Genomic DNA, 25788 nt, shown 5'->3' with positions numbered 1-25788 from the left:
AACAAAGGATGGGAGTAAATAGTCCATTTTTGGAGTGTCCAGCCACCCAGTGCTTTCATAAATGAGCCAGAAAAAAAAGGAGTGAGGAGTAACATGACAAAGTTTGCTGGTGATGCAAAGTGATTCTGAAGAGTAAGGAGGAAGCCTGACTAGAATATCAGAGTTGTTTGCCTCTTGATCTCTATAACATCTTAGACTCAGCTCTAGGTCTGCGTGGTAACAGGGCTCCAGCACAGCCACCACACACTTCAAAGGCAGTTCTCCAGCCCGCTGGGAACAGCCCGTTTCAAACATAAATGTTTTACAAGACCTCCAAATATGCAGCAATAGTACAGTTTAAATGTTTTGAAGCCACTGGGATGTTTGATGCTGCAGCTTTGCAGTGACTGATTTTTTTTGGTGGCTGCTGCCACAAGCTTTTGTGTGACCCAGCTCAGCTACTGCTGGGAAAGCAGCAAAGATGAAATAAAATCATGACAGGGAGGGTGCTGTGTCCACATGCAGAGATTGGGTGAGGTGAGAGTGGGTTTGACAAGTATTAAGTACTCCAGGAATGAGAGGAAAATGATCTCCCAGGGCTGGAGGGCAGTGTCAGAGCAGCTCAGCGTGGTCAAGTAGGGCTGGGGAGCACAGCTAGGGCAGGACAAGCATGTCCCTTGGTGTGGCCACTAGCATCAGCCACCACAGTGATGCAAACACAGGATAAACTGAGTTATGCCAGACCAATTAGTCTGATGGACAGAGTCATGAAATAGTGGTGTTGGAAGGGATCTCTGGAGATCATCATGTCCAACCCCCTCTACTCCAGCAGGTCACCCACAGCAGGGTGCCCAGGGTCACATCCACACAGGTTTGGAATCTCTCCAGAGAAGGAGACTCCATAACCTCACTGGGCAGGCTGCTCCAGGGCTCTGGCATCCTCACAGGAAGAAGTTTTTCCCCCTGTTCATATGGAACCTCCTCCAGTTTGTGCCCATTGCCCCTTGTCTTGTCACGAGGCACCACTAAAAAGAGTCTGGCCTCATCGTTTAGACCCTGGTAAGCACTGATCAGATCCCCTCTCAGTCTTCCACAGGCCAACAAGCCCCAGGGCTCTCAGCCTTTCCTTGTCCCAGAGAAGTTTCAGTCCTCGCAGCACCTTCATACTGGACTCTCTCCAGTATTTCCTTGTCTGTCTTGAGCTGGGGAGCCCAGAACTGGCCACAATATTCCAGATGTGGCCTCACTAGGGCACAGTAGAGGAGGAGAATGACCCCAGAAAGGCATTGCTCAGACTGAAAATGGGCAGTTCACCTTCCCATTATGGGCTTCCTTGCACACCCCCTTGCAGACCACCCCCATCTGACTCAGGATCAGTGCTGGGGTGGAGCCCTCAGCAAAGCCAGCCCCGGCCTCAGTCCCCACCTTTTGCTGTGGGCAGCCCCTTCCCACTGAGCACTTGGCTACTAGAAAGCCTCCATTAAGCCAAATGTTCCTTTGGACCAAAACAAGCCAGAGAAAAGTATTTGGAAACAATCAAATGCACTCTTCCAACTGTGAAACCAAGTTCCTGCTCAGTCTCCCTGCTGCTTTTGACTGGGGAATTAAGCCCCTTGTTCTACCTTAGAGCCATTCCCAGAGATTTTCCCTCTGACATAAAAAGCCAGTGGCTGCATCCTTCTCATGTAGGGTTTATAGGACACAAGAACAAGCAACAGTGGGAAGGGGGAGTAGGCAGAGGAGCACTGTGCCCTGGGAGAAGGGAAATGAAAGCAGGGGAGAAACCACTGCCCAAGAGGAACAGGTCCCTCCTCAGGATGAAGTGCCACGTCCTCTCCTCACTTGACTCAACATCCTCCAGCCAGTTCCTACATCAAAAAGCCAATAGAGGAACAGACACCACAGGACCATCTGCCCTGTGCTCTGCAGAGCCCATCGCTGCTGCCCAGACCTTGTCCTGGTGGCACAGAGGTCCCTGCAGAGAAGGACTGTCTCACTGGCACAGGTGACACCTCTGCTGCCTTCTCCCCACCACAGAAGGCAACCCGTGGAGGGTAAAATACTTTACTGAAAAACTGGAACAGGCTTTTGAGTCTTTTAACGAAGACCTGTCATTTGTGGCAGTGCTTTTAGTTCAAAGTCTTTCTCTTTCAAGTGCCCTGTCAGCAGGAACCTCACAGCGGCACACAAGGCATGGGAGATAAATCCACAAAGCTCATCATACCTGAGAACAGATACTCCACTGCTGGATTTTAAGAAGAAAGGCCTCCTCTTGCTCGAATTACCCAGCCAGTGGATGACCCAGCCTGCTCTAACCACATCACAGGGACACTGGCTCAGAGTGCTGTCTCCTTTATTGTCACCACAGCAATGTGGAGTCAGGCACCAGAAGTCAGTACGGAGCTATCACCAGTGAGAACAGAAGTTGCTCATCAGAGTAAGCAAGAAAATGTGTTGTGTGGGAATATAATTTATTATACAAAATCAGCTTTTTGAAGGAGATTTGAATTAGCATCTACTGCTTCAGAGAGATGACCCTCACCACCACTAGTTCTCAGTGTCTGCCACCATCCCCAGATCCTTCCAGCTCTACACGCACATGTAGAGGATGGCAAATGGCACCACAGAGTCCACTGAGGCACAGTGACATTTGCTCTCTTTACATGCTGCCAGCCAACATTTCATGCTTCATCTTATGTATCTCGTGGAAGGTTTTTGAAAGCTCCAGCTGAAACTTCTGCTGCCAGACAGAGGCAGCAAGAGCTGAGGATGTGTCCTGCCCTCCATGCTGAGAAAGCACCTAGAACCAGCAACAGCAGCGCTAGCTGGAAATGGTAGGAGCCTGATTTTTTTCAGTACAAGTCTTCTGGCCCCAAAACACTGTTCTCAATCCTCTAATTCCCAGCTGTGAGGAACCAGGATGAAAAAAATTATAGAATAGCCACCCAGGAGGGAATAGGGAAGCTGGAGAGGAGGAGAGGATAACTGAGGACACTGAACCAAAATGCAAAGTAGCAGTGTCAAAAAGATGATCAGATTATAACTGACATGGAGGAAAGTGTAAAATGTTAACCAGGCTACATCCTCTTCCATGCTGAAGAGGTTCTCTCAGCACTTGCAAGAGGGAACAGTGACCTCTCCTGCCGACCACAGCCTGACCACGTTCCCCCAGGTAATCGTCCTACCTGAAAGTGTGTTGTAGAGAGGTAGGGGCTGGTCTCTCCTCACAAGTAACCAGGGATAGAACAAGAGGGAATGGCCTCAAGATGCTCCAAGGGAGGTTTAGACTGGACGTTAGGAAGAACTAGTTCACTGAAAGGGTTGTCAGATATTGGAACATGCTGCCCAGGGAGTTGGTGGAGTCCCCATCCCTGGATGTGTTTAAAAGCCATGTAGATGTGGTGCTTGGGAATGTGGCTTAGAGGAGGATCTAGGAGAGTATGGTAGAGTGTAAGGTTAATGGTTGGACTTCATGGTCTTAAAGGTCTTTTCCAACCAAAGTGATTCTATGATTCTATGATAAACACACTGCAGCTCTTCCAGGAATTCAAAAGGAGGTGGAGAGATCAAAGGATAAAGACGCTCCAATAGCACATCTCAAACCTTGCTAATAAAAATGTAAATGGGGTTGTGCAGACTGGGTTGAGGAGGAAACAGTCTTAAAGTCATGGAGGATCTGGCAGGATGACTCAATTTAAAACTTTTAATGAGGCAGCCATACAAATGCCACATTGGCCACACCGCACAGGGCAAAAGGCTGACAGCAAAGTCATCAGCTTATCTGACTTCCCAGCACCCAGCTATAAGCACTGCTGAAATAGCTTTAGCACTGCTAAAACCTCTCCAAACCCCGAGGCTAAGACAAGCTCATGACTTAGCACTGGCTGTCACAGGCAGGTCCCATCTCTCCCACCATGGACACTAGCACCTGGCTGGGGACATGTTTGACTGAGACAAATCCATAAGCAGACATACTAATCACTAATGTGGAAGGTAAAACCACTCACAGCTAATTGTGATTTTCTATACTCGTATAAAATATAAGCCCCAAAGTGACACGCTTGCTCCAATTCACCTCATGCCTGGTGGGCATGAAGTAAGTCCCCACCACACACACCTTCCTAGGAACGCAGGGAGCTGAGCCTCAAAGGGAAAACACATGTTGGGGAGAAGATCCCCATACCACACCAGTCTGAGAAAGCAGCAGTTGTTGGTCTCTCTGTCCAGCTGGGTCCAGTTGTTGGTCACAGCAAAGCTTTGGACCTCATAGGAGTCCAAAAATTGTAAGTTGTGTAAGAACAGAGATAAAGATCACCTGTATGACCTTGAAGGGATCCCTGTGACAGCAAGGTGGAATTCATGACAGAGAGGAGCCACTGTTCATTTGAGACATAAGAGCAGTCCCAAGAGGAAAGCTGGGAGAAGCACTGGCCCCTTCTGCTCCTTCCACCCCTTCAAGACCAGCCCTTCACCACACTCCAGGGCTGGAGCTAGTGCAGGTTTTACCTGCAAATCCCTGGGAGTCAGAGCTTGAGCACTTTTGTCCCTTCCTACACAAACTCCAGGGCACCAGCAGGGAACATCTGTGTACCTTCCCCTGCGCTGGCCAGAAACACCAGACTTGGTAGATAACAACCCAAGAGAGGACCTCAGTCCCCTTTCACCATCACTCCTCAAACTTTCCATGCACTTTACCCCTGTACAGAGGAAAAGCTGACAGCAGCACACAAATCCTCTTGGGTTGGTAGAGAGCTCAGCAAGGGATGACCCTCCATGAGCAGAGGAGCTATAAACCCAGTATCTGTGTATGGGAACCTAGGTAAGTATAAACAAACTACTGATTTCAGCCCCCAGAGTCTCACTTTCACACAAAGCAGCCCAGAGCAAACCCTTACTGACTCAGAAAGGACAACTGAAGTTTTATATTGAGGAAAAAAAAAAAAAAAAAAGCAGGAAGAAAAGAGACCAAAATGCCAACAAAGCTCAGTGAAGTCTCCAACTGCATTGGCCAAGTTTGGGTGGCTCTTTCGCTGGCAAGGGTAGATAGCAGGAAGAGTGAGAAAAGCAGTTGGGGACCAGCTGGAAACTTGGATATCCCATTTGCACGTGTCCAAGACCATAAGTGCTGGAACAGAGGGATTTAAATGCAGCTTTTCTGGGAACAAAAGGTAGTCCAGTGAGGGGGCTGTGGAGAGTGAGGTGGTCTCCCCTGAGCCTCCTTCTCTCCAGGCTGTATAGCCCCAGTTACGAGACACAAGAGATTTTACCATGTCAGTGAGGTTTGAATGAGCAACCGAACACAATCAAATCCACACAGCACTGGTGCAAATCCTTATATCAAAGGGTAAAAGTCACCTTTTTTCACCCTGTATTTAATAGAGTACTAATGGTTATTACCTTTGCAGTAACTTCCAAAGTTCCTTATGCAGAACTCAGCCCTGTAGCAAAGGATGTTGTGATTAAATGATTAAACAGACCTGTTTCTTATCTCAGAAGGCTCTTACCTTCATCCCTTACTGACTGTGCAGCTCCTAGTCCCATTACAAATCATGCGGGCTGACACTCCTGTCTATAGCTCTAATAGCATCTGCCAAATGGGAAAAACCCTGAAACTCAGGCACCAAGAGATGAGTGAGCTCAATGTTCTCTGTTCTACTGATGAGGAAAATAATGGGAACAGAAGCAGCAAAACTACAAGCACAAACAACCCTCTGAGCCAGTGCTGTGAACCTGACACTGTCCATGCTGCTCTCAAATGCCCCTCCAGAGACTTACTCTGATGACTCCAACAGGATACAGACCTTATGGGAGTCCAGCTCTCCCTAACAGCAGCCCCGTGAGCACTGAGATTTCCTGATAAACAAACACACTGGTATAACATTTTTCAAAAGCAAAAAAAAAAAAAAAAAAACAAAAAACCCAAAACCAAAAAACACCATTTTTCAAAACACCAAAAGTACCAACAAGGTACTGATGGGTTGGCCAGAAACCTTTCCCCATCCCATTCCCCCTGCTTTTCCCTTCTGACCCATGTCAATACCAACCTAACTGGCACCTCAGTGGCAGAGGAATGCGACAGTTCCAGTGTAGATGCCTGGACAGAAACCTGCACACACCTACCAGAGGCTGGAGATGGAAGCAGCATGGCCAAGCCATGCCCAGCAGAGGCATCCCCCTCCCCAGTCAGCATCCCTGCTTTCACACAGGGCTTGTACCAATGTGCCTTTTGAGTTACACACAGAGAGCAGCAAGAGGATTCAAGGAGAGCAGCAAGCTGGCCCCACTCTGGACATGAGGATGTAACTGCCACACGAATGACCTTCTCCTTCCCAGTAGGCTACCTGCAGATAAAGCACTTTGCCAACAGCTTCACTGTAATGTCCACCAAGGGACCACTGCCACTCGCTGCAGTCGTGCATCAATGGGCAGCTCCATCTCACCTGGAAAGCAGCATAAGAAGCAGCTTCCAGCCCATGCTTTTCTAAACACATCTAGGAGTCAGCCACAAAATGTGGCTTTAGAGCAGATCTTTAGAGCAAAACGTATATTTGAGGGTGCTTGGGTTGGGGTTTTAGAGCTCAGCCAGCTGTTGTTAGAGTTGCTAACGTGAAATCTATTTTTGTCATAAAATTAAGTCTCCACATGAGGATTTTCTCCTAACCCAAGTCCTCAGCATGCTCAAAAGTATGTATCTCAGAAGGCCTCTTTGCACACACACTGCCGTGGGACAGCCACATCTGGTGCTCCCCAAGCTTTCCAGATGCTACCACAGTCACCCCATGTGGCTCAAGCAAAATTTGGTTCACGCTAAAGGAAGACAAGACTTTGGACACCAAATGCAACTGAAAGCACTCGGAGAGCAGGGTGTAAAATGTCTGGAACAAGAAAGAAATGATACGAGCATCCAGGGATAGAGGGAGAGGAAGGAACAGCTCCTAGTTACTAACAGTGATGAAGGACAGATGAGCTGGAGCTGGTGGGTGTGCCAGGTGCCATTGCCTCCCAGGAGTCCCAAGCTGGCACTCATCTAATTTGCAGTGGCAAACCAGTGAACCAAGCAGCAGGCAGGGCAGGTACCTCCCACACAGCCTTGTCCAACAGAAGACACCTCCCCTGGGAGAGCTGGGTGCTCCCCATCCCTGCTAGCATTAATCAGGAGCAATTCCCTGCAGTCTACAGAGCTAATGCAGGGAACTGGGAGGAAGAGAAACCTCATTGTGTGCAAGCAACCAGCACAATATTCAGCTGCTAACAAAATAATCCTGAGTCTAGCTTTGGCATTTCCCAGTGGTAGCCCCTTCCTCAGACTGCATTTGTTCTAGGTGCCTGGTTGATCTTGTTTCATCTTCACCCTCGAGTATCTACAGGGAAAGGCAACCAGCCGAACCCCAAACAACGTGGGTAACATTTTACTACTGCCAGCCTGAAAGATTTCAGATGCCGTGGTGCGTGCTACCCCTGCACAGATTCGCCCGTTAACACGCCATCCAACCCAAATAAACTTTGGCTTCACTCTGGCATTGCTCTCCAAATCGAGGAGCTCTGCCATTCCCCTGGGCAGCCATCAGGAGTTTAACCCTGGACACCCAGCTCTGCCCGGACACCTCAGGCAAACCGCGGGTGGGATGCCAGGAGAGGTGGGACAGCGTCGCACACCACCACTCCCAGCATGGAGTCAGCCTGGGCACCTCGCAGCCCAGCCAGGCCAGGGGGGAGCCAGCTGAGCAGCCCACAGCTCCCCAGTGCTGCTGCTTTAAAAAGGCTCCTGGCTGGCTGCAGTCAAAGCCACGCTATGCCTAACGTCACCAAGCAACAGAAATAGCAGGCGTGAGTGAAGGGAGGGGAAGGAGAGTCCTGGGAGCGCACAGATTTCAAACATACTTGGCCAGGCAGCACGCTCCCTCCCTGCTGCTGCCTCTCAGATGCGACGGAGCACGGGGATCTGGTGCTGGCTGCACATGAAGGAAGAGTCTCTTTTCTCCCTTTTTCTCTTTTTTTGATTTTTTTTTTCCTCTTCTGTGTTTCAGCTTTAATACTACTAGATTCATTTTTATTTTATTTCTCGTAGGAAACTTCATCTGCTGGAAGCAAGGTTTGAGCAGGAGGGATTTATTTATGTTTGTGGCTACTGAATGTGCATGGTACTCCTGGGTGATGATAATGTAGATGGAAATGCAGGATTGGCTGAGAAAAATCTCTTAGATGGCAGATGCTTGAATGGCTGCTGAGGATAACGAGCTCTATTGTGTGTGTGTGTGAGCGTGTGCATTTATGTACGAGTGCAGCAATGGCAGCAACTTTAAAATAATGCAAGGTTGCCCCAGTTTGTTTAATTTTCTTCCTCTAGGAGTGAGGACTGGCCTCACTGTGGGCTCTGTCTGGAGCCAGGTGCAGTGTCCAAATTGAACTAGCATTGCAGGAATTTTATGAATGAAGCAAAATGCAGGTTGAGCGGAAGGGGAGAGGAGCGGGGAGATGCGGTGTGTTGAGCTCTCTCTGGCAGGAGCTGTCACACCAGGGAAGTGCACGGACGTGTGCAGGCATAGCAGAGATCTGCTACAAGTGCCCGGTGCACAAAGTGAGGCAGCTGCAAGAAGGCAGCACCTGAGCCACGGAAAAATCCAACTGAGCTTGATCGCTGTGTGTGTGAGCAGCTCCAGGCTTAGCTGGAGCATCCCATGCAGAACCATTCATTGCCCACCAGCGACTGAGCAGCAGAGGAGCAGGCAGAGCTCCCCCAGAACCCATGTCTCCCCTTCATGTGTGATGCTTCTTAGCTGCAGGACAGCTCACAGATGAACACGGATGATGAAGGAGTAAGTTGGTGCATGAACAGGCTGGTTACACACACCCAAAGCCAAGCAGAAGGGGACTGCACAGCATGACACAGGAGCGAGGGGGCAGATCTGGGTTTGCAAGGTCCAAGGGAGCCGAGATGCTGGTGAAGGTGCTGGACAACAGCCCAGAGGAGTGATGGCTTGAAGGAGCATTGAGCACTGCAGAACCACACTTCATCTCTCCCCCTCGGATGTTTGTACCTAAGTGACTTGGCGGGAGATGGGCTCTGTATATTGTGGGTTTTCTCTGGAGTTTTTGCACCTCTATCTCAATTGTTAAGTGAAGAAAAAAGTCCTTCTGTACCAGATTGTTGCCTTTTAAACAGTTTTGATATGATGTCTCTGTAGCACCCATCACCCACAGCAGGTGGCAAAGGGAAGAAGAGAAGGTGAGGACAAGCCATGAAGAGGATGAACATTGTCCATCCTCAGGTGCTACAGAGGTCACTGTCAGGGTCTTCGACAGAAGGGCGTCAGAGGAGGGCCTGGTGCTGTAAGCATGCAGCCATGGAGATCCTGGGAGAAAGGAGGAGAAGTCAGAGCTGGTGTGGAGGCAAAGGGACACCAAACTCGTGGGGAAAAGCTACAGATGCCCAGGATAAACCAACCCAGCCTGCCCAGTGGAACAAGGCAGATTGATGTCTTTTGCTGAGTCCAGCAAGGACAAGGTGCTCCAGAACCCCTTCTCACATCATTTTCCAAACAAAGAGACGAGCTGAGCTCTGTAAAATAGATGGTGCGAACCCACCTCTGTGTGCAGTGACCTTTAGGTTGGTACAGGCTTTGGTATGCCTTAAAATCTGAGCATTTTAGCTACTTCCTCAGTGCTTCTCTCGGGTAGTTTTGCCTACAACCAGAGCTAGTATCAATTCAATGCAACAGTCATGATTCATATAGTGTTGAGCCTGAGCTAGCCAAAAGCTCCTGCATACAGAGTGACTACCTGCTTAAGTCACTGCAGAGCAATCTCACACCTCACTGCACGGGGCTGTTTAGACAGGTCTGAGATAGATCTATGCACGGACACATGAAAATCTGTGCAATCACACTTGACAGAGCATGGAAAAAACCCTGTGTTTACAGGCATACAAAACCCAGAGTGAAGCCTACGCCTTGGTCTGTAGATACAAAACGCCTTTTTTTCACTCCATCACCTGAATATGGTTTGAAACTGCAGGTCAGGACATAGGAAGAGCTTCTCAGTCAAGGGAATGGCTCTGTGAAAACACTGCAGAAATGCTGGACAGGACTTTGAGAGTATCATTTGCACAAAATAGACAATTTGGCTGCAAACGGTAAATCCACAGTTTGGTTTCCTTTTCTAGAGGTCTTTTCCCCCTTCAGAATTAAAAGCTTAGCAAAGAGGTTTGAGCAATCATGCTGTTAGGTCTGTAAGTTGTTGTTATGACCTTAGGAAGACACTTTATTCCTTCAACCTCAAACTAACTTTAAGGATCACAGCAAGTGGTTCCAGTGATCCACACAATCTCTTTTGTCTCTGCCATGGACGTGCTAAGACACGTCACTGCTCAAATCTGTGCTCTTGCAATGATAGCACAAATCTTACATGAGTGGCCTCAGTGCAGAAGACTTTTGGTACATGCAGATACTCACGGACAGGTAACTTCTAAATGATAATTTGTGTTGCTCAAGCAGATTTCTAACATGCTGGCTTCTGATATCTTTCCTCTAGTGAAAAATGCAGATCTTCCTTGGCTGAGAGCTCGCTAAGAAATGGTTCACCATCTCCCAGCAGCCACGTTTCTCCGAGCAGAAAGAACAGATCTGCAGACCCCTGTGGCATGAGCAAAGCCTCTGGCATTGAAAGGCCAGGAGGATGTCCCTAACCGAAGAGCTGGAGAGCCACTTTTCTGCAACACCCTCCATGGTGACAGACACAAGCGAGGGCAGCCTGTTCAGAATCCCACTCAACGCCTCCACCAATGCCACCGGGGATGGCACGTCAGCCGCTGGTTCCATGGAGGACATGATCGCCGTCTGCACCATCGGGACAATCCTCTCCCTCATGTGTGTGATTGGGGTGACAGGCAACGTCTACACCTTGCTGGTGATGTGCCACTACTTGCGATCATCTGCTTCCATGTACATCTACATCATCAACCTTGCACTGGCAGACCTGCTCTACCTTCTCACCATCCCCTTCATCGTTGGGACCTACTTCATTCAGAAGTGGTACTTTGGGGACATTGGCTGTCGCATCCTGTTCAGCCTGGACTTCCTCACTATGCACGCCAGCATCTTCACCCTCACAGTCATGAGCACGGAGCGCTACTTTGCTGTGCTGAAGCCCCTGGACACGGTGAAGAGGTCCAAGAGTTACCGAAAGGCCATTGCTGTTGTTATCTGGCTGGTGTCACTGCTGCTCACCCTCCCAATGCTCATGATGATCCAGCTGGTGCAAAGGGACAACAAAAGCATCTGCCTGCCTACTTGGAGCAAGCTGTCCTACAAAGTCTATCTCACCATCCTTTTTGGTACCAGCATCGTGGGTCCAGGGGTAATCATTGGCTACCTCTACATCCGATTAGCTAAGATTTACTGGGTGTCACAAACAGCATCCTTCAAGCAGACCAAGCGGCTTCCAAATCAAAAGGTGCTCTATTTAATCTTCACGATAGTCCTGGTGTTCTGGGCTTGCTTCTTGCCTTTCTGGGTATGGCAGCTTCTCTTCCAGTATTACGAGTCCTTCACTTTATCTTCCAAGGTGATGAAGAACATTAATTATCTGACAACCTGCCTGACCTACAGCAACAGCTGTATCAACCCCTTCCTCTACACCCTGCTCACCAAAAACTACAGGGAGTACCTGAAGAACAGGCAGCGGTCACTCAGCAGCAGCAGCGGGTACTTCCAAAGGAGGAATCGCTTTCAGAGGATCTCGGGGAGATCCCTGTCCACGAGCAGTCAGCACTGCACAGAGACATACGTCCTGGCCCACGCTCCTTTGGGAAACAGCAGTGCCTGAAGGTAAATTATATCTCCAAGAACAATCAATATTGACTTCAATGCTGCTTTGATTTCAAGTGTACATTGCAAAGGCAAAGCTTTGGCAGATCCATCACGCGCACGCATTTAGTCCAGAGACTGTGCTGTGTGTCTGGTCTCATCTTCTTCAGTGCCACTGATTTGATGCTAGCAACGTTCAGCTGAACATCTATCTAAATAGCCTTTCGCTTTTTATCTTTCTCTTTTGTAATGTACGTCTCCTCAAGTGGCCATCAGTAATGAAAGCCTATAATAAGGCCACAGTTTTTAATAGTATCAGCTGTCTCACAGAGTTTAAAATGATGTTATCCCCTGAATGGCTGTAGCTTTTGCTCTTCCTTCTCCTTAGCAGTAATGCTAAATTTGTAGTTGTATGAAGACCAAAACCAACAAAATAAAGACAAAGCAGCTGATGCTTGTGACATGCAATCCAGTCTGAATTTGGTGTAGGACTGGACAACACAGGTAAGGCATATCCTGGGGTGTTTGTCATGGATTTGGTCATATTCACATTTATTCTTCACTCATCCATATGCACTGGGATTGATTCTCCATTCGCACAGGTGTCTGTGGTGGGGTTACACTATGGCTCATGTTAGCAAGACAGGCTTCCCACAACAGTGCCACAGTCAGGGAACACTCAGCATCCCCTAATGAGCTGACCCCAGGCACATGAGCACTTATATGGGGGAGCATCATCTTGTCCTGGAAAAGTGTATCTGCCATCTGTTCTCCTCCAAGAAGGAACTGGGAACCTCTGATATTGTTATTGTCAGGCCATCCATCAGCAAACTGCAATATCCAGCTTGAGTGTCCAGACTTACATCACCAATCCAGGAGGAAAGGGCAGAGGAGATGTGATTTCCAATAGGCTATGCCACCTGAAGTTCCTAATACTCTCAATTCTAGAAGTGCTAATTCACTGTTACTGAAATTACTTGAGATGATTTTGCTTTATTGCTACAAAAAGTTTATATCGTTCCTCCTACACCAACACTCTGCCTGCCCCAGACTTCAGTGATTATAAAGCATCATTAGTATAAATATATCCTCCATGATGCCTGGCACTTCTCCAATGAGGCTAAAAGTACCTTCTCTGGGATGTGGCCAACATCCGTACAGGAGTCCTCTGATTGCATTAGCCCTGTTACCTCATTAGCAAGGGTACAACAGTGCAATGCCAACACAACTCTAAGTTACAGAATTAGAAGCAAATTAATGATTAGGAGTAAGTTCAGAACTGCAGCCTGACACCACCATTTGGCAGTGAACTCCGTTTGCTTACACAGAACCCAAATTTAGCTTTTAACCATCCACTCCCCTTCAAGGCATTTAAATGGTCTTTACTTGTGGACACAGTGAAAGTTGTGTCCAGCCTGCCTGGGTGATACACTTGGAAAAGAACTTGCCTCTTTCATGTGTGGGCTTAAAGTTCGTTAGATATGGGGAAGATTGTCGTGAAAGAGGACTCTTCATGTATGTAGTTTTAACATGCAACTGTTGCAGAAATTGGAAGCCTCTCACTCTGTGTTTCCCACAACCTCCACACACCATCCACAGTGTCCCTGCACGTAAGGGCACCTTACCTGCACTGCAGGATACTGACCAGAAAATCCTGCTTTGGGATTAGACTCTCCCTGATTTTAGAGGGGCAGAAATGCCATCATATTGGACTATTTCCTACACTGAGAGTACTTGTTACCCTCCTCAGGCTGGAGGCACACTAGTCAAGGCCCATTAGGAAGAGTAAAGCGTCATTCACCCCACTGTAAGGAAGAGGGAGAGCCCATGAACAGGAGGTGAAGAGGCTTGCTATATTCATTAACCCATTTTCCACTTACATAGTCAAGTGTTTACCTTGGGTCAGAACAAAGCTCACCCTCTATTTGTGGAAATTGCAATTTCACCTTGATCAGAAATAGCCAGACAAGCTCAAGACAAGCTCAGCACAAGCAGTTCCCATGGTTGTGAAGGAAAACTACTGTGGGTTGAGCCGCCTTTAGAAAGCACAGTCCACCTTTTCTAAAACCAGAGAGTCAAAATGAGAGGGTGGTTTGCAAACCTCGACTCATCAAGGCTTTACACACCAATGCAGACAGTGCAGAAGAGTCACCAAAAGACACGGGAGCAGATCCGTCTCCAGAGTTAATCAGTGTAACCTCCTTTTCCCCGGGGTACCGCTCTGATTAACTTCTCCAAGTCCACCACAACCAACGCATCTCTCACAAAATACTTGCAAAAAAAAACCCCTGTCATGGCTCTGTAGGTGCAACAAGCACCCTGAAAGCAGCATGAGCAACATGCTGTGGAAGCAAGACCACGCCAGAGGTCCTGCCATCCCCTGGGAGTTGAGCTGGGCTCAGTGCAGGAGACAGGGTTCCCTGCCTCCCCAGGAGGAGACACAGCCTCAGCCCTGGGCTGCACAGTCATTTCTTGGTTGAAGCTGATGCTGTGCTCTCAGCAGGGGCTTTGTCAAATAAGCACAACAAAGCCAAGAGAAAGGTAGACACTCACTAGTCAGGAAATGTTTCCATCAATACTGGGTCATCTTTCAATGATGTTTTATTCAAGCCTTTCAATTTCTACTCCAGGGTGGGGTTTTGTTGTTGGTCTTCCAAATGCTTGCATCCATCACCACCCAAAATATAAGGGAATTTTATTCCAAGTCTACAGGTAAAAGCAAGGCTCTGAGCACCTCACAAGCAGCATGTGCCCCAGTTCTGCATCCCAAACTAACATTATGGGGCACCAGCCACACTCAAGACACCAAATATTAGACAGTTGTCCTCTTCCTGAAACCAAACAGCAGCTCAACCATATATATATATATGGTTGAAAATAAATGGGGGAGCCAGAGCAGCCAGTGAGGTCCGAAGAAGGAGCTACCTCCTCCAAGACATAGATTAATCACCTGGTTAATAATAGTTATAAAATAATTATTGCCCTCTATTTATTCCTCCTTGCAGAAAACTATCACATTTGTAGATCCAGGAGATAATTTTTGCATAAACAAAATTTGAAATCAGTATGAGAGGGATGTGTGTGTAGACATGGCTATGTGCTTGGATACCTCAGACCATGTCCCTACCCCTGCTCTTTCTTCTCTGCAGGGTGAGACCAGAAGCTTTTCATCATCCTGAATTCATAGAATCATAGAATCATAGAATCATAGAATCATAGAATCATAGGGGTTGGAAGGGACCTCGAAAGATCATCTAGTCCAACCCCCCTGCCAGAGCAGGACCACCTAGAGTACATCACACAGGAAGGCGTCCAGGCGGGTTTTGAATGACTCCAGTGAAGGAGACTCCACAACCTCTCTGGGCAGCCTGTTCCAGTGCTCCATCACCCTCACAGTGAAAAAATTTTTCCTGAATTTCCTGAATTCCTAAACACCCCTATCTTCTGAGCATTTGGTGGCCCATAGACTGGATTTCACCAGCTCCATGTGGCAGAAGTCAAATCGCCAATTTTTTGCAAGTTTAAGTCAGGGAGCATTTAGGAAAGCCTGAAGACTCACAGAAATTATAGCTGTAATTATACTATGGCAGGGTGTCCAAAAAGGGCTGGGACCGAGGTGCTGGCCCCTGCAGTGCTCCTGCCCGCTAGGAAAGGCCAGGTACCCACTCTGGTGGCTAAAACAGGCAGCAACCGACAGCTGGGGGCAGGCAAGGTTTTCAGTTGGACAGTGTCTTTGCCAGAAAAGGATGACCTATCTGTTTACCCAAACTACTTGAAAATCCACCCAGAAATTTAAGAATACTTCTGGATTTATTTTTTTTCCCAAATACTGAATTGTCTCATTTCAGCCTTTAGGAGGCAAAACAGCACAATCTCTCATTTCAGGATGAAGTTTTATTCCTCAGTTTGCTGATACTCAATTTTAAAAATCCTCTGTCTGTTTTGCCCAAACCACAGGACTCTTACAGTAAGTTCTGCAGTTCAAGTAGCAAAGCAGAGAGCAGCTACTCACTGCACTGTGCACCCCTCTGTCCAAAACCTGCCTGGATGGGGTGGGCATTCATGGTGGAGAGTGGTGCAGCATCCACCTTCTGCCCAGTTCCCACTCTCAGAGTCACGGCAATCATGGTCACAAATCTTCCCCCTCGCTCACTGGTGGAGCCTGGTTTAACCTGACAAGGTTCAGTCTGAGCCCCCTACTTGTTCCTGTAACCCAGCACTTGCAATGGCGCAAGAGGAGGCTGCTCCGAGCCACCTTTTTAACTTGTGCAGGTGTCCCACATTGCTCCCTGGGAGATAACCAGGCCAGCAACTCTTCAGCCTACTTCTAACCAGACCCAAAAACCTTGGGGCACATGCTCCCAGAAGAGGATCTGGACAATAAACCTACATGCACTGTTGTTTCACTTACAGCTGCAAGATGGGCACGGGCTGGTTGCGTTGGCTCTTCAGCTCTAGGTCACCAGTTCAGCACGTGGCCAGGTTGTAAGGGGTGGAATCTCCAGATCAGCAGATGATCACCCCTCATATTTCTCTGGGGTGCTCACTCAGAAACCTCTCATTTCAGTGCTTGCGTGAGAGCGTTAAAAGGAGAGGTCAAAGGCTGAGCAGATCTTGGTGAGCAAATGTGCACCTCTGCAGAGCTGCCTAGAAGAAACCATTCCCCTTGCTGGTGCTGTCCCACCTGCATATGCTGTGACTGTCACACCAGAACGCCTCCACAGAAATTGTCTGCCCCAGCTACCCCTGAGCCTCCCTCAGGCAGTGCCCAGAGGAGCTGCTACAGCAGCACACTCAGACTGCTTGGGGGAATTTTTTTTTTCCTTCTTAAAATGTATGATCAAATCCTGAGAGCCTCACTCAGCCATTACTCCTCCCAGTCAAACTCCAGCTGTCCTCAGTGCAAGAGTGAAGAATTCATTGAAAGAATAATATCAGACCCTCTTTTGTAGTTGGCTTTGCTTTAAAATGACCCCCGTGCACACTGAATATTCTCCTATGTGCACCCAGATCCAAGGCCAGCTCTGCATGGGGTCCTATGACATCTATTCATTGTGTGAATTCCCATATCCATATCCTGGAAAAAAGTGTCAGTTCTAAATGATTCTGATCATTTTTTCGTCTCCAAATTCAATACCTCAGCTGTAAGCCCTGCTTACATGTGGTTTGCAGTTAAGGATACTGATTTAGGCATGTCAGAAATGTGGTGGAATCAAGATAATCGAGGAGGCAATGTACAAATTATGCTGTGAGAAAATAGAGGCATATTTGAAAGTGGCTGGAAAAGGAAAGGCAGAGCAAAAGCAGACCATTTCTTGCTTATGCCCAGTTTTTCAGTGTAGTAAAACTGAAAGGGAACCACAAATGTTGCAGAAAAAAATAAAATCACCACATCTTTTAGCACCAAGCAGCAGATAAACCCATTGCTGACATTACCAAAGAAACACAAATGAGGAAAAATAAGCTTAGTTTTACATACCCACTGGTAGACCCTTAGCCAACTTTTATTACTCAGGGAAGAGACCTTGGAGCTCTAAGAAGTCACCAGCTTCAAGCTCAGCAGCAATGCAAGAAGCAAACATGCCAGTTGTGCAGAAAGGCACCAAGAGCAACTCTGGTTTGACCCAGTTCAGCCACTTCTGGTTTAAAATTGACACATTTTCCTCAGTTTATCACCTCTCACGTTACTGAAGTGCAACATCAAACTGTCCCATGCTATGACCAAAGCTGTTTCACTTCACTCAGTGCACACTTCAAGCAGCTATCAACCAACAACACTACAGGTCTGAATGCTACAGGATAAAGGACATAAATCCAGCGTGTGTGTGTTGACTCCCACAAGTCTGCTCAGGCAGCTTGAAGGCCAAACTGCAGCAGTTGACCCAATACACTAGGTGCTGTAAACATTTTAAGAAAAAGTTTAACTCATTTTTATCCTGTTTTCCAAAGAACAAATACCCAGTCTACGTAATTAGAGATCAGGGACTCCATCAGTCAAAAAAGTCAGAGTTTTGTATGCACACCAAAGGCTTGCTATTAAATCCAGTCTTCCCAAATGTTTAGCATTTGGAAAGCCATCTGTCTGAGAGGAGAGCTCATGGGTTTGCCACAAGAGAAAGTGCAAATAACATAAATTTAATTTCAAAGACTAAACCACTCAAGCATGCACCATTTTAACTGTCTCTAGATTTAATTATGCATCAAGTAGCTGCTAGTTCCTCGTTTAAAGCTGTCCAGGAATATGATAAAAACACAGTGAGAGCAAATGCATTTAAAAAAAAAAAAAAAACCTCAGTGAAATAACCTGCCTCATTGATAGAGCGAGGCATCCTCTGACATCAGATAGGATTTGTCACAGCAACCCTGACTGTAACGACCCTCTTGGCAGCTTCTGGCATCCCCAGTTTCACACAGACATCCTGGAACAGAGTTCATTCATTGGCACCAATTGCAGCTCCAGCCACAAAACTTCCAAGACCTACTTTTTCAGATGTGCCAAAGGCAGCAGAAGTGGTATGTGCCCACCAGTGGGCAGATCCTCAAAATAAATTAATCCCTGAGGGAAAGAAAGGTAAATGCCAGAAATGAAGAATGAGCATCAATGAGGTGAGCTCTATGGATTATATATTAGGACAAAGATCCAGCTCTTGAGGATCCATCCATCACACAGTGGCAGTAGGTACTCACGTGCTTTAGGAGCCAATGTAGCAAAACTCCTTCAAAGGTTTTCTTTCCAAGAAATCTTGATTGCTTTCAATTATTGAATCTGGTGCACAAACAGCACACTAGGCAGCAGCAATGCACTCAAGGTTTTCCTGTGCTCATGTTTTACTCCAAGAGCTACGGGGATCACATGGAGCCAGCTTCCTGCTGATTACTTGTTTAGTTTACAGTTTACTGCTCAAAGGAGAGTGCAACATAATTAATTCATTAACTGCAAGCATTTTACAAACAGAATTGTCACATCCAAAATGTCTATGTGAGTTTGTGAGTCATTAGCACTCTCTAATATCCTTGAAGGCAAATTTCTGTTCTGTGTCCAGAAGAGGGACTGGAGACAGCTCAATACCAAGGACAACAAGGCACAGCATGCAGCAAGCCCCAGCAGCCACTGACTCTGCTGCACTCGCAAGACAACCTCTCTTGGGGGGTCAGAGGTGTACCAGGAGACCACTCCAGCCAGTCCACTTTGGAGGTGCTGGACCTGACTTCAAATGAGAGAAACAACTCCACTAAGTCAAGGGAGAAATACAATTTTGTAGATTTTATCCTTGTCTTGTGTATTGCCAGAATATTCAGATAATGTAGCAACATTTAGCAAAAGCTGGAGATGACTAAGGCAGGAGTAGAGCAGCAAGTGCATCCCACCTGGTGTTGGCTGAAATGTGCAGGTAGACCACAGAAAAGAAAATCTGACTGTGAAGGTTATGGGCCAAACCATGCAGGGAGCCCAGGACTGATGCAGAGACATATTACAGTTCAGGCATCCTTCAGCCTATCCTATGTTTAACATCTGAGGCTACAAAACGCTTATTTCATGCAAATTGAGCTTACTAGAGAAAACTTAAAGCACCAAGTCTTTAAACAATACAAATAGGCTGATTTCCACTGGGGTCAATACAGTTGTACCAAGTTATGAAAATCCAAATCCCCCCCAAAAAACACCCAAAACATTCTTGACCCTTTGACTCTTAAACATGAATGTCAGTTGTCCATTTTACTAACAGTTAAGACAGCAAATGATGCTGTGAGCAATAAAGTACTCCATTTACTAGGACTTGTGGCACTTCAGATTTGAGGTGTACCCCAAGTCACACTAGAAACAGTGCAAACCAGTACAACATAATATGGAATTTCCAAAGTTTTCCAGACAGAGTTTCAGAAAATTGCATATTTCCTCTCTTTAAGGGCAGCCTGTGCTGAAACTGCCTGTGCTGTTCCAGCATTCTCATTCATAGATGGATTTCAGTACAGAAGCTTTGGCCATCTAGCTTCATTAAAACATCATCATGTTTCTGGCTTCGCTTGCTGGACCAAAAATAGTAAGAGCAGTATCTCATTTAACAATCCCTCAGTAAGCAATGCTAGCCAGAGAGTTGATTACAATTTAATTTAGCTAATTAAAGAAGAAAACATCTTTGTAAACTGCTGGGACTTAATTTGCTTTCTGCTGTCTACAAATTCTTCTTTGATTGTCCTGCAACAGGACATCCCCTGATGCAAGCACCTAATGCTGACCCACATCTGCACCACAGCAAAAGAGGAGCTTTAATTTATGCTATCCCTGATCAATGGCTGGAGCTAAAACCTAAATAACCTCTAAGAGAAAACAACTGGCCCCAAAGCACCATGCAGCATGGACCAGCCATGGGATTTTGGATGCTCATTGTTCACATATACCCCACTGTAGTTGCCCTTGCCCTGGGAGGTTGAGCTGGGAGGTAAAAGGCATGCCCTGGAGCTGGGAGAAGGCTCCATCCTATCCATGCAGGTGTGTCATGGTTACAGGGGCTGGGACCAGTGTATCCTTATGTGGGTAGAACCAAAACTGTGTATTCTATACTCTCTATGTCAGTGCTCATGGGCTGTTAAGAAAATCATGGGTAGCAGCTGCCCAGGACAGACCTCACACCCCAGGCTATAACAGATAAGGAAAGAGGTTCAGGGTCAGGGGAGATGTTAACACCTTCCCACCCAGCAGGAGGAGTCCTCCCTGTTAATGGGCCCATCCATGCCTCGCCCCATGACTCATACAGAGCTCCCCCCAGGAGCTATTTCTGTTTAATGGACCATCAAGGACCCACTGCATGACTCATAGACTGATATCAACCCATTGTGAGATGCTCCACCCAGGGGGAGGAGCCAAGTGCTCCCACCTGGATATAAACTGGGGTTCAGGACAGCACAGGAGGCCTTACCCACTGGATTTCCAGAGGACAAGAGCTACCAGATCTTTTCTACGAGACCACTGTTTCATCTGGACTGCTACCACCACCCTAACTACAGATGATCAGGTTGTATTCTGACTCTGTCTGTGGTTTTCCTTTGTATTATTGCTTTTATTTTATTTTTTTTTCCTTATTAAATTGTATTTCTGACTTGGAGTCTCTCACTGGTTTGTTTTCAAACCATTACAAGGTGCCACCATAAGACTCCCCATCCAGGTTTAAAGAGAAAAAGTTTTACTATAATGAATGCATGAAGTAGCCACCAGAGACCTCAAAGTTATCTTTCTGCCATTTTATGAGAAGACTAGACTACTAAAATCTTTGACTCAAAAGAGAAGCTGGTAGATATCTGAGTCTGGAATGCTCAAGGATTATCTTGGATGTTTTAAGAATCACAAACAGCTGTTAGAGTTTTCCATCGGAGGAAAAATCTCCTCAAAGCCTTGGTGGTGAAAAGCACAAGCCCAGCCTATATCCCCACACCTAAACAACAAAATATCCTTCCCAGGGACAGGAGGTGGTTCTTGTACCCCTGCCACACCAGGAAATCAGCCTGTCCCCACAGAGCAGAGGGGAGCAATAGGGATGTGCTGAAGACATTTGGCTGAAATTGAAGAAATTTTAATTAAACTGGCTCCAGAAAAGGATTTCATCTGAATCCAGGGTAGCTGGTTAATCTTTCTGTGCTAAGATTCTTGTCACTAACTTGCCTCTTCTTTCCTCCAATCTTTGTCCCTCTTGCCTATTTAGGCTATAAATTCCCCAGGACTCTGAGAACCCCTTGCAGAGCCTATGTGGATGTTCAGTAGGGTACCAAAGCGACCAACGGTTTCAAAAGCAGCTGTGATGCAACCAACACATTGCAGCTGCTAATATTAAAAGCAAAGGTATTTATTGCAGAGAGACTTTAATCCTGTACAAAGCTGGTGCCATGGTTTTAGATGTCCATGCATGGATAGCACACATCTCTGTTCCTCAGCAGGGAAGTGGCAGGAGATGCCTCCACAGCTGGAGAGACCTTGCTCTGTTCATGCCTCCTGCTAGCAGCTCGTGGGATTGCTGTTCCTTACCCAGGCCAGGTTATAGAGTTGCCTCCAGAGTCTTTGCAGTAAATAACCTCCTTTGTTTCCTTCCCCAATGAATAATGAAACAGGTTTTCTGCCCTGCTGTGAAAAGAATGGATCTCTCTCGATATGTGCTCATGGAAAAGCTGTGCTGACGTATTTGGAGCTTCTCTGGTCAGGTAAATCCATCACTGACATGGAAAAATGCTGCCCCAATGGATTAGCTATCACTTTGTGTATCTTGGCTAAAGAAAGCTGGCTGATGTCAGCTGACCCTAGGATTAGTTAAATGCAGTTGTTTGTCCTTAAGAGAGACAAGCTGAATTTGCAGCTCTGGGACCTTGAAGTATCCACGGCACTACCCCGAGCTGCACTAACACCCACTGCAGCTGCCCATAGTCAATCCATGGCCACAAGCTACATCTGTAAAGTAGATTTGAAGGATTTAGGAACTGTAGAAACTGCCTTTCATGCAGCTTTCTCGCACAAACCTGCAAGCATCTGTATATCTTACTCCCCACTGCAGCTCAGCAAACTGCATCAGACTCCTCTGAGGGATGAGATGGGAACATCAGAGCAGAGCAAACCTCCCAGCACAGCTGTGAAACAGCAAGAGAAGACCATGTGCATGGAGGGAAGGACTTCTGCAGCTTTAGGTAACAGTCTGAGAGAGAGGGATGGAGAATGGCTGTGGATAGATATCTGAGGGTCAGCAAACTCCTCCAGAAAAGAACCTATCCCAAACTGCTTAGCTTTGAGCAGGAGGAACAGTGTGTCAGGGTTCCTGCAGGAAGGTGAGCTCCTGTCCCAGGTCCAGAACTTGAACAAGCACCACTGCATCCCTGTCAATAAAGCAAAGCTCACAATATTTGATTTCCTTACTGAAGTCCTTTGAGATCAACACACAAAACAACACTGTCTGCTTCTTGATTCTTCTCTTTAGCATAAACTAACACAGAGTTCTATGTTTTCTTTATTTCTGAGTGGAAATAATTTTCAAGAAGAGAGAGGATCTGCCAAGTTGGTTGGGAAAGGGAGAAAATAACAGGGTATGAGCAAGGGAGACCTGAGAGCTCTGCCAATGGCCATGCTGAGCCAAAGCTGTCTACCTGGCATGGTGCAAGACAGCTTCAGCCCCCAAAAATACAGCACCAAAAGATTTAGCACCTCCTCATTGCAGGACCAGGTGAGTTAAGGAGAAGGCTGCCCTCCCAGGAGGCACTCTGAAATGTGAACACTGCTCAGCATGCTGCTGCTCACACAGAGGCAGGACAGCCCTGAGTTATCCTTGGCTCGTCTCCCCCGAGCTGAAGTGATGTTTATAAGGTCTCTATTTGAAATGAAAGAAAAATACACCCAAGCTGAGTTAAATGGCAGATGTTTCTTTAGGCTGAAGTTTGGCGAGGGGTGCAGAACGGGATTGTTCTGGCACTGTCGTGGAGGCTTCTCTGTCTCCATTTTATTTATGTTCTTCTTGTGAATTTGTAGTTCTCTTCCAGAGCCGTGCAGAGCCTGTGTGGCAGAATATGGACAGGACTTGCAATGCACACTGACAGGGGTACCAAAAATTGTCTACAGGCAGCAGAATAACCACGTAGGACAGTGGGTGTGTACATATGCACATGGTCATGTCAGAGTGAGAGTGTTTGGGAGAGCAACTGAGTCCTCTTGTGCGTGACAGAGGCGGGCAGTGCAGTGGTGAGTGCACATGTTTATGGCTGTGTACATGAGCAAAAGCACCACATTCCTCCTTTCCTGCTTTGTTAACATTCCTAGTGGATCAGCAGCAAAGATAACAGAGCAGCCTTCAGTCCTGGAAAGAGCAAGTGTATGCTTTGGGTAAAGGGTCACAAAAAGACAGTCAAGAGTCATTTACACTGCTTCTCATCCAAGGAATTTTCCAAGACTTTCCCAGAGGTCTGTATCACATCTGCTCAGCATCACCCCCACAACCTCCAAGCATCTCCTGCTGCAAGGTGGCAAACCAGCTTAGCCAAGCCAAGAGAATACAAGAGCCCTGTAGTAACAACACCTAAAACCCCCAAAAGGGAGGAACAATTTGTCCTTCACCACTCCTCTAACAGAAAGGCATAGTGGGCTGTAGTGATCTTCTATGTTTTCTATATCCATTATGTTGGGAAAAAAATCAACAGCAGCAATGCCAGAACCACCATAACAACTAACAAGCCCAGCTCAACACATGGTACAGAACACACAGGGAACAGAGCCAGCTCTGCATGCAAAGGGTGGGGAAAGCATCACTGCAGGCCCTTGGCTACACCTCGAATTATGGGAACGTACAAACAAATGTGAAAACTGCCCAGAGCCAACGCGGCCCAGAAGCTCAGCATCCATGTCCTCCTACAACCTATGTCTGAAGTGCACTTCATGGCTCTCCTCCATCCTGGAAGGAACTTGCCTTTCAGCAGGGGCTAGACCTAATGGAAGATCTCCACACAGAGCTCTGGGATAGATCTGCATCACACAGGAGTCATAGCATCAACGTGTCTGATCCTTCCATTTGATTCATAACTTTGTAGACAGCACAGGAGTTACAGAAAACGTGGCTGGTTCTGAAGTATGTTTGGTATGGGAGGAACAGCGTGCACCCCCTGTAACTAGCAGAGCCTGAATACTAGTCAGTACCTGAGAGCCACACAAAATCAGCATAATTGGCATTGTATCAATTGGAATTGCTGGACCAAGCCTCAGTAAAAAAGCTTGAAGTAACTCTGCAGCTCAATGCACCAGGGCCCTCCAGCAAATCACTATTATTTGAAGCACAGTAAATGTGAGACGGGTTCAAAGGCCACTGCAGATGGTGAAGAGCATCCTTTGGATCAGCCCCTCTAGGCCTGTGGACTCCTGCCGTCTCCAGTGCTTGCCCATGTTTTGCAGCACATGGGTACATCCCACAGAGCTCCAGCTTGCCTGGGTGTGAAATGAATGCTGCCCATTTTGGCAGAGATACAGAACGGGAAAGCAGGAGACAGCACACAGAGGGAACAAACCTTTTTTTTTCCCCTTCTTTTTTTCTCCTGGCTAATAGTGTCTTTTGTGACAGTCCCCATGGCATTCAATATATCAGAAGTTAAAGAAGGTACTATAGAGAAACAGCAGGTGTGCATGGGTGGGAAAGCTCTAAAATAAGCACTTAAAATTTAGTTAGGAGTTAAAATGTTGTATCTGAAGCTACTTAGATAATGGCCCGTTAACAGCTGGCAGGTCTGATGGTGCCTGTTCTGCTCACATAGGCCCTACAGAAACATGTGCTTTATCTCATAGCCATCCTGGGTGCAAGATGCATTTCTCTGAAGGTTTTCATACACCCTCAAAGCACTTGGACAAACAGATCTCCATGTTTTCAAACTATACATCTGGCTCCCCTCTTGTCCTCCCTCTTCTTCAGCCCTGCCATTTGAGCAAAAATTCTCAAAAGTCTCACACCTGAACGTTCACTTCTCTGCCTGATTTCTGGCCCCTGGCTCTTCCCATCAAACTGAAGTATTTGACTGCACAAGATTGCCTCAAGAGGCTAGCAAAAAGATTTACCATGTGCTTAAGACGTGGAACTCATCCAGAGCCAGAGAAGCATACTGTGGCAATTCAAAGACTGATGTAGACTTCTAATTTCACGAGCTATAAAAATAACTCCATGATTTTTCAGCATGGTCCACAGAAAAAGGAAGGAGGTTGTTGTCTGTTTCCTTGAGCAGCTGGACTTACATGAAAAGAAACCTTCAAAACTGTCATGGATCAGTCAAATCCCTGTGAGCACTTTGAGGACAACCGCCCTGCAGAGCTGGGCTGCTGCATTGGCCTCAGATAGCCACCAGCAGTGCTGGGCTAGAAGAACAGAGGATAAAGTCCACTCTACTGCCAGCAGGATAGGCTGGCCCCAGGACACTGGGGTGAGGAAAGGATCCAGGTCCTTCCTTTTTTGAGGCCTGAGGAACAAATTACCATTTCAAGGCATGGTGTCAAGAGACAGAG

The 25788-nt window shown here is 47.0% G+C and overlaps 1 protein-coding gene across 1 annotated transcript; it reads left to right on the top strand.

The window, feature by feature from the left end:
* Positions 1-10653: 10653 nt before the first annotated feature.
* Positions 10654-11802, top strand: UTS2R (urotensin 2 receptor). The gene has a single exon (XM_008941721.1). It carries the CDS (start codon positions 10654-10656, stop codon positions 11800-11802), a length of 1149 nt encoding a protein of 382 aa, XP_008939969.1.
* The last annotated feature ends 13986 nt before the right edge of the window (positions 11803-25788 follow it).

Source organism: Merops nubicus, unplaced genomic scaffold (genome assembly GCF_000691845.1).
Source record: "Merops nubicus isolate BGI_N331 unplaced genomic scaffold, ASM69184v1 scaffold5306, whole genome shotgun sequence".
NCBI classification, from domain to species: Eukaryota; Metazoa; Chordata; class Aves; order Coraciiformes; family Meropidae; genus Merops; species Merops nubicus.
Note: the sequence above shows the minus strand (reverse complement) of the source record. Positions and strands in the feature narration are given on the sequence as shown.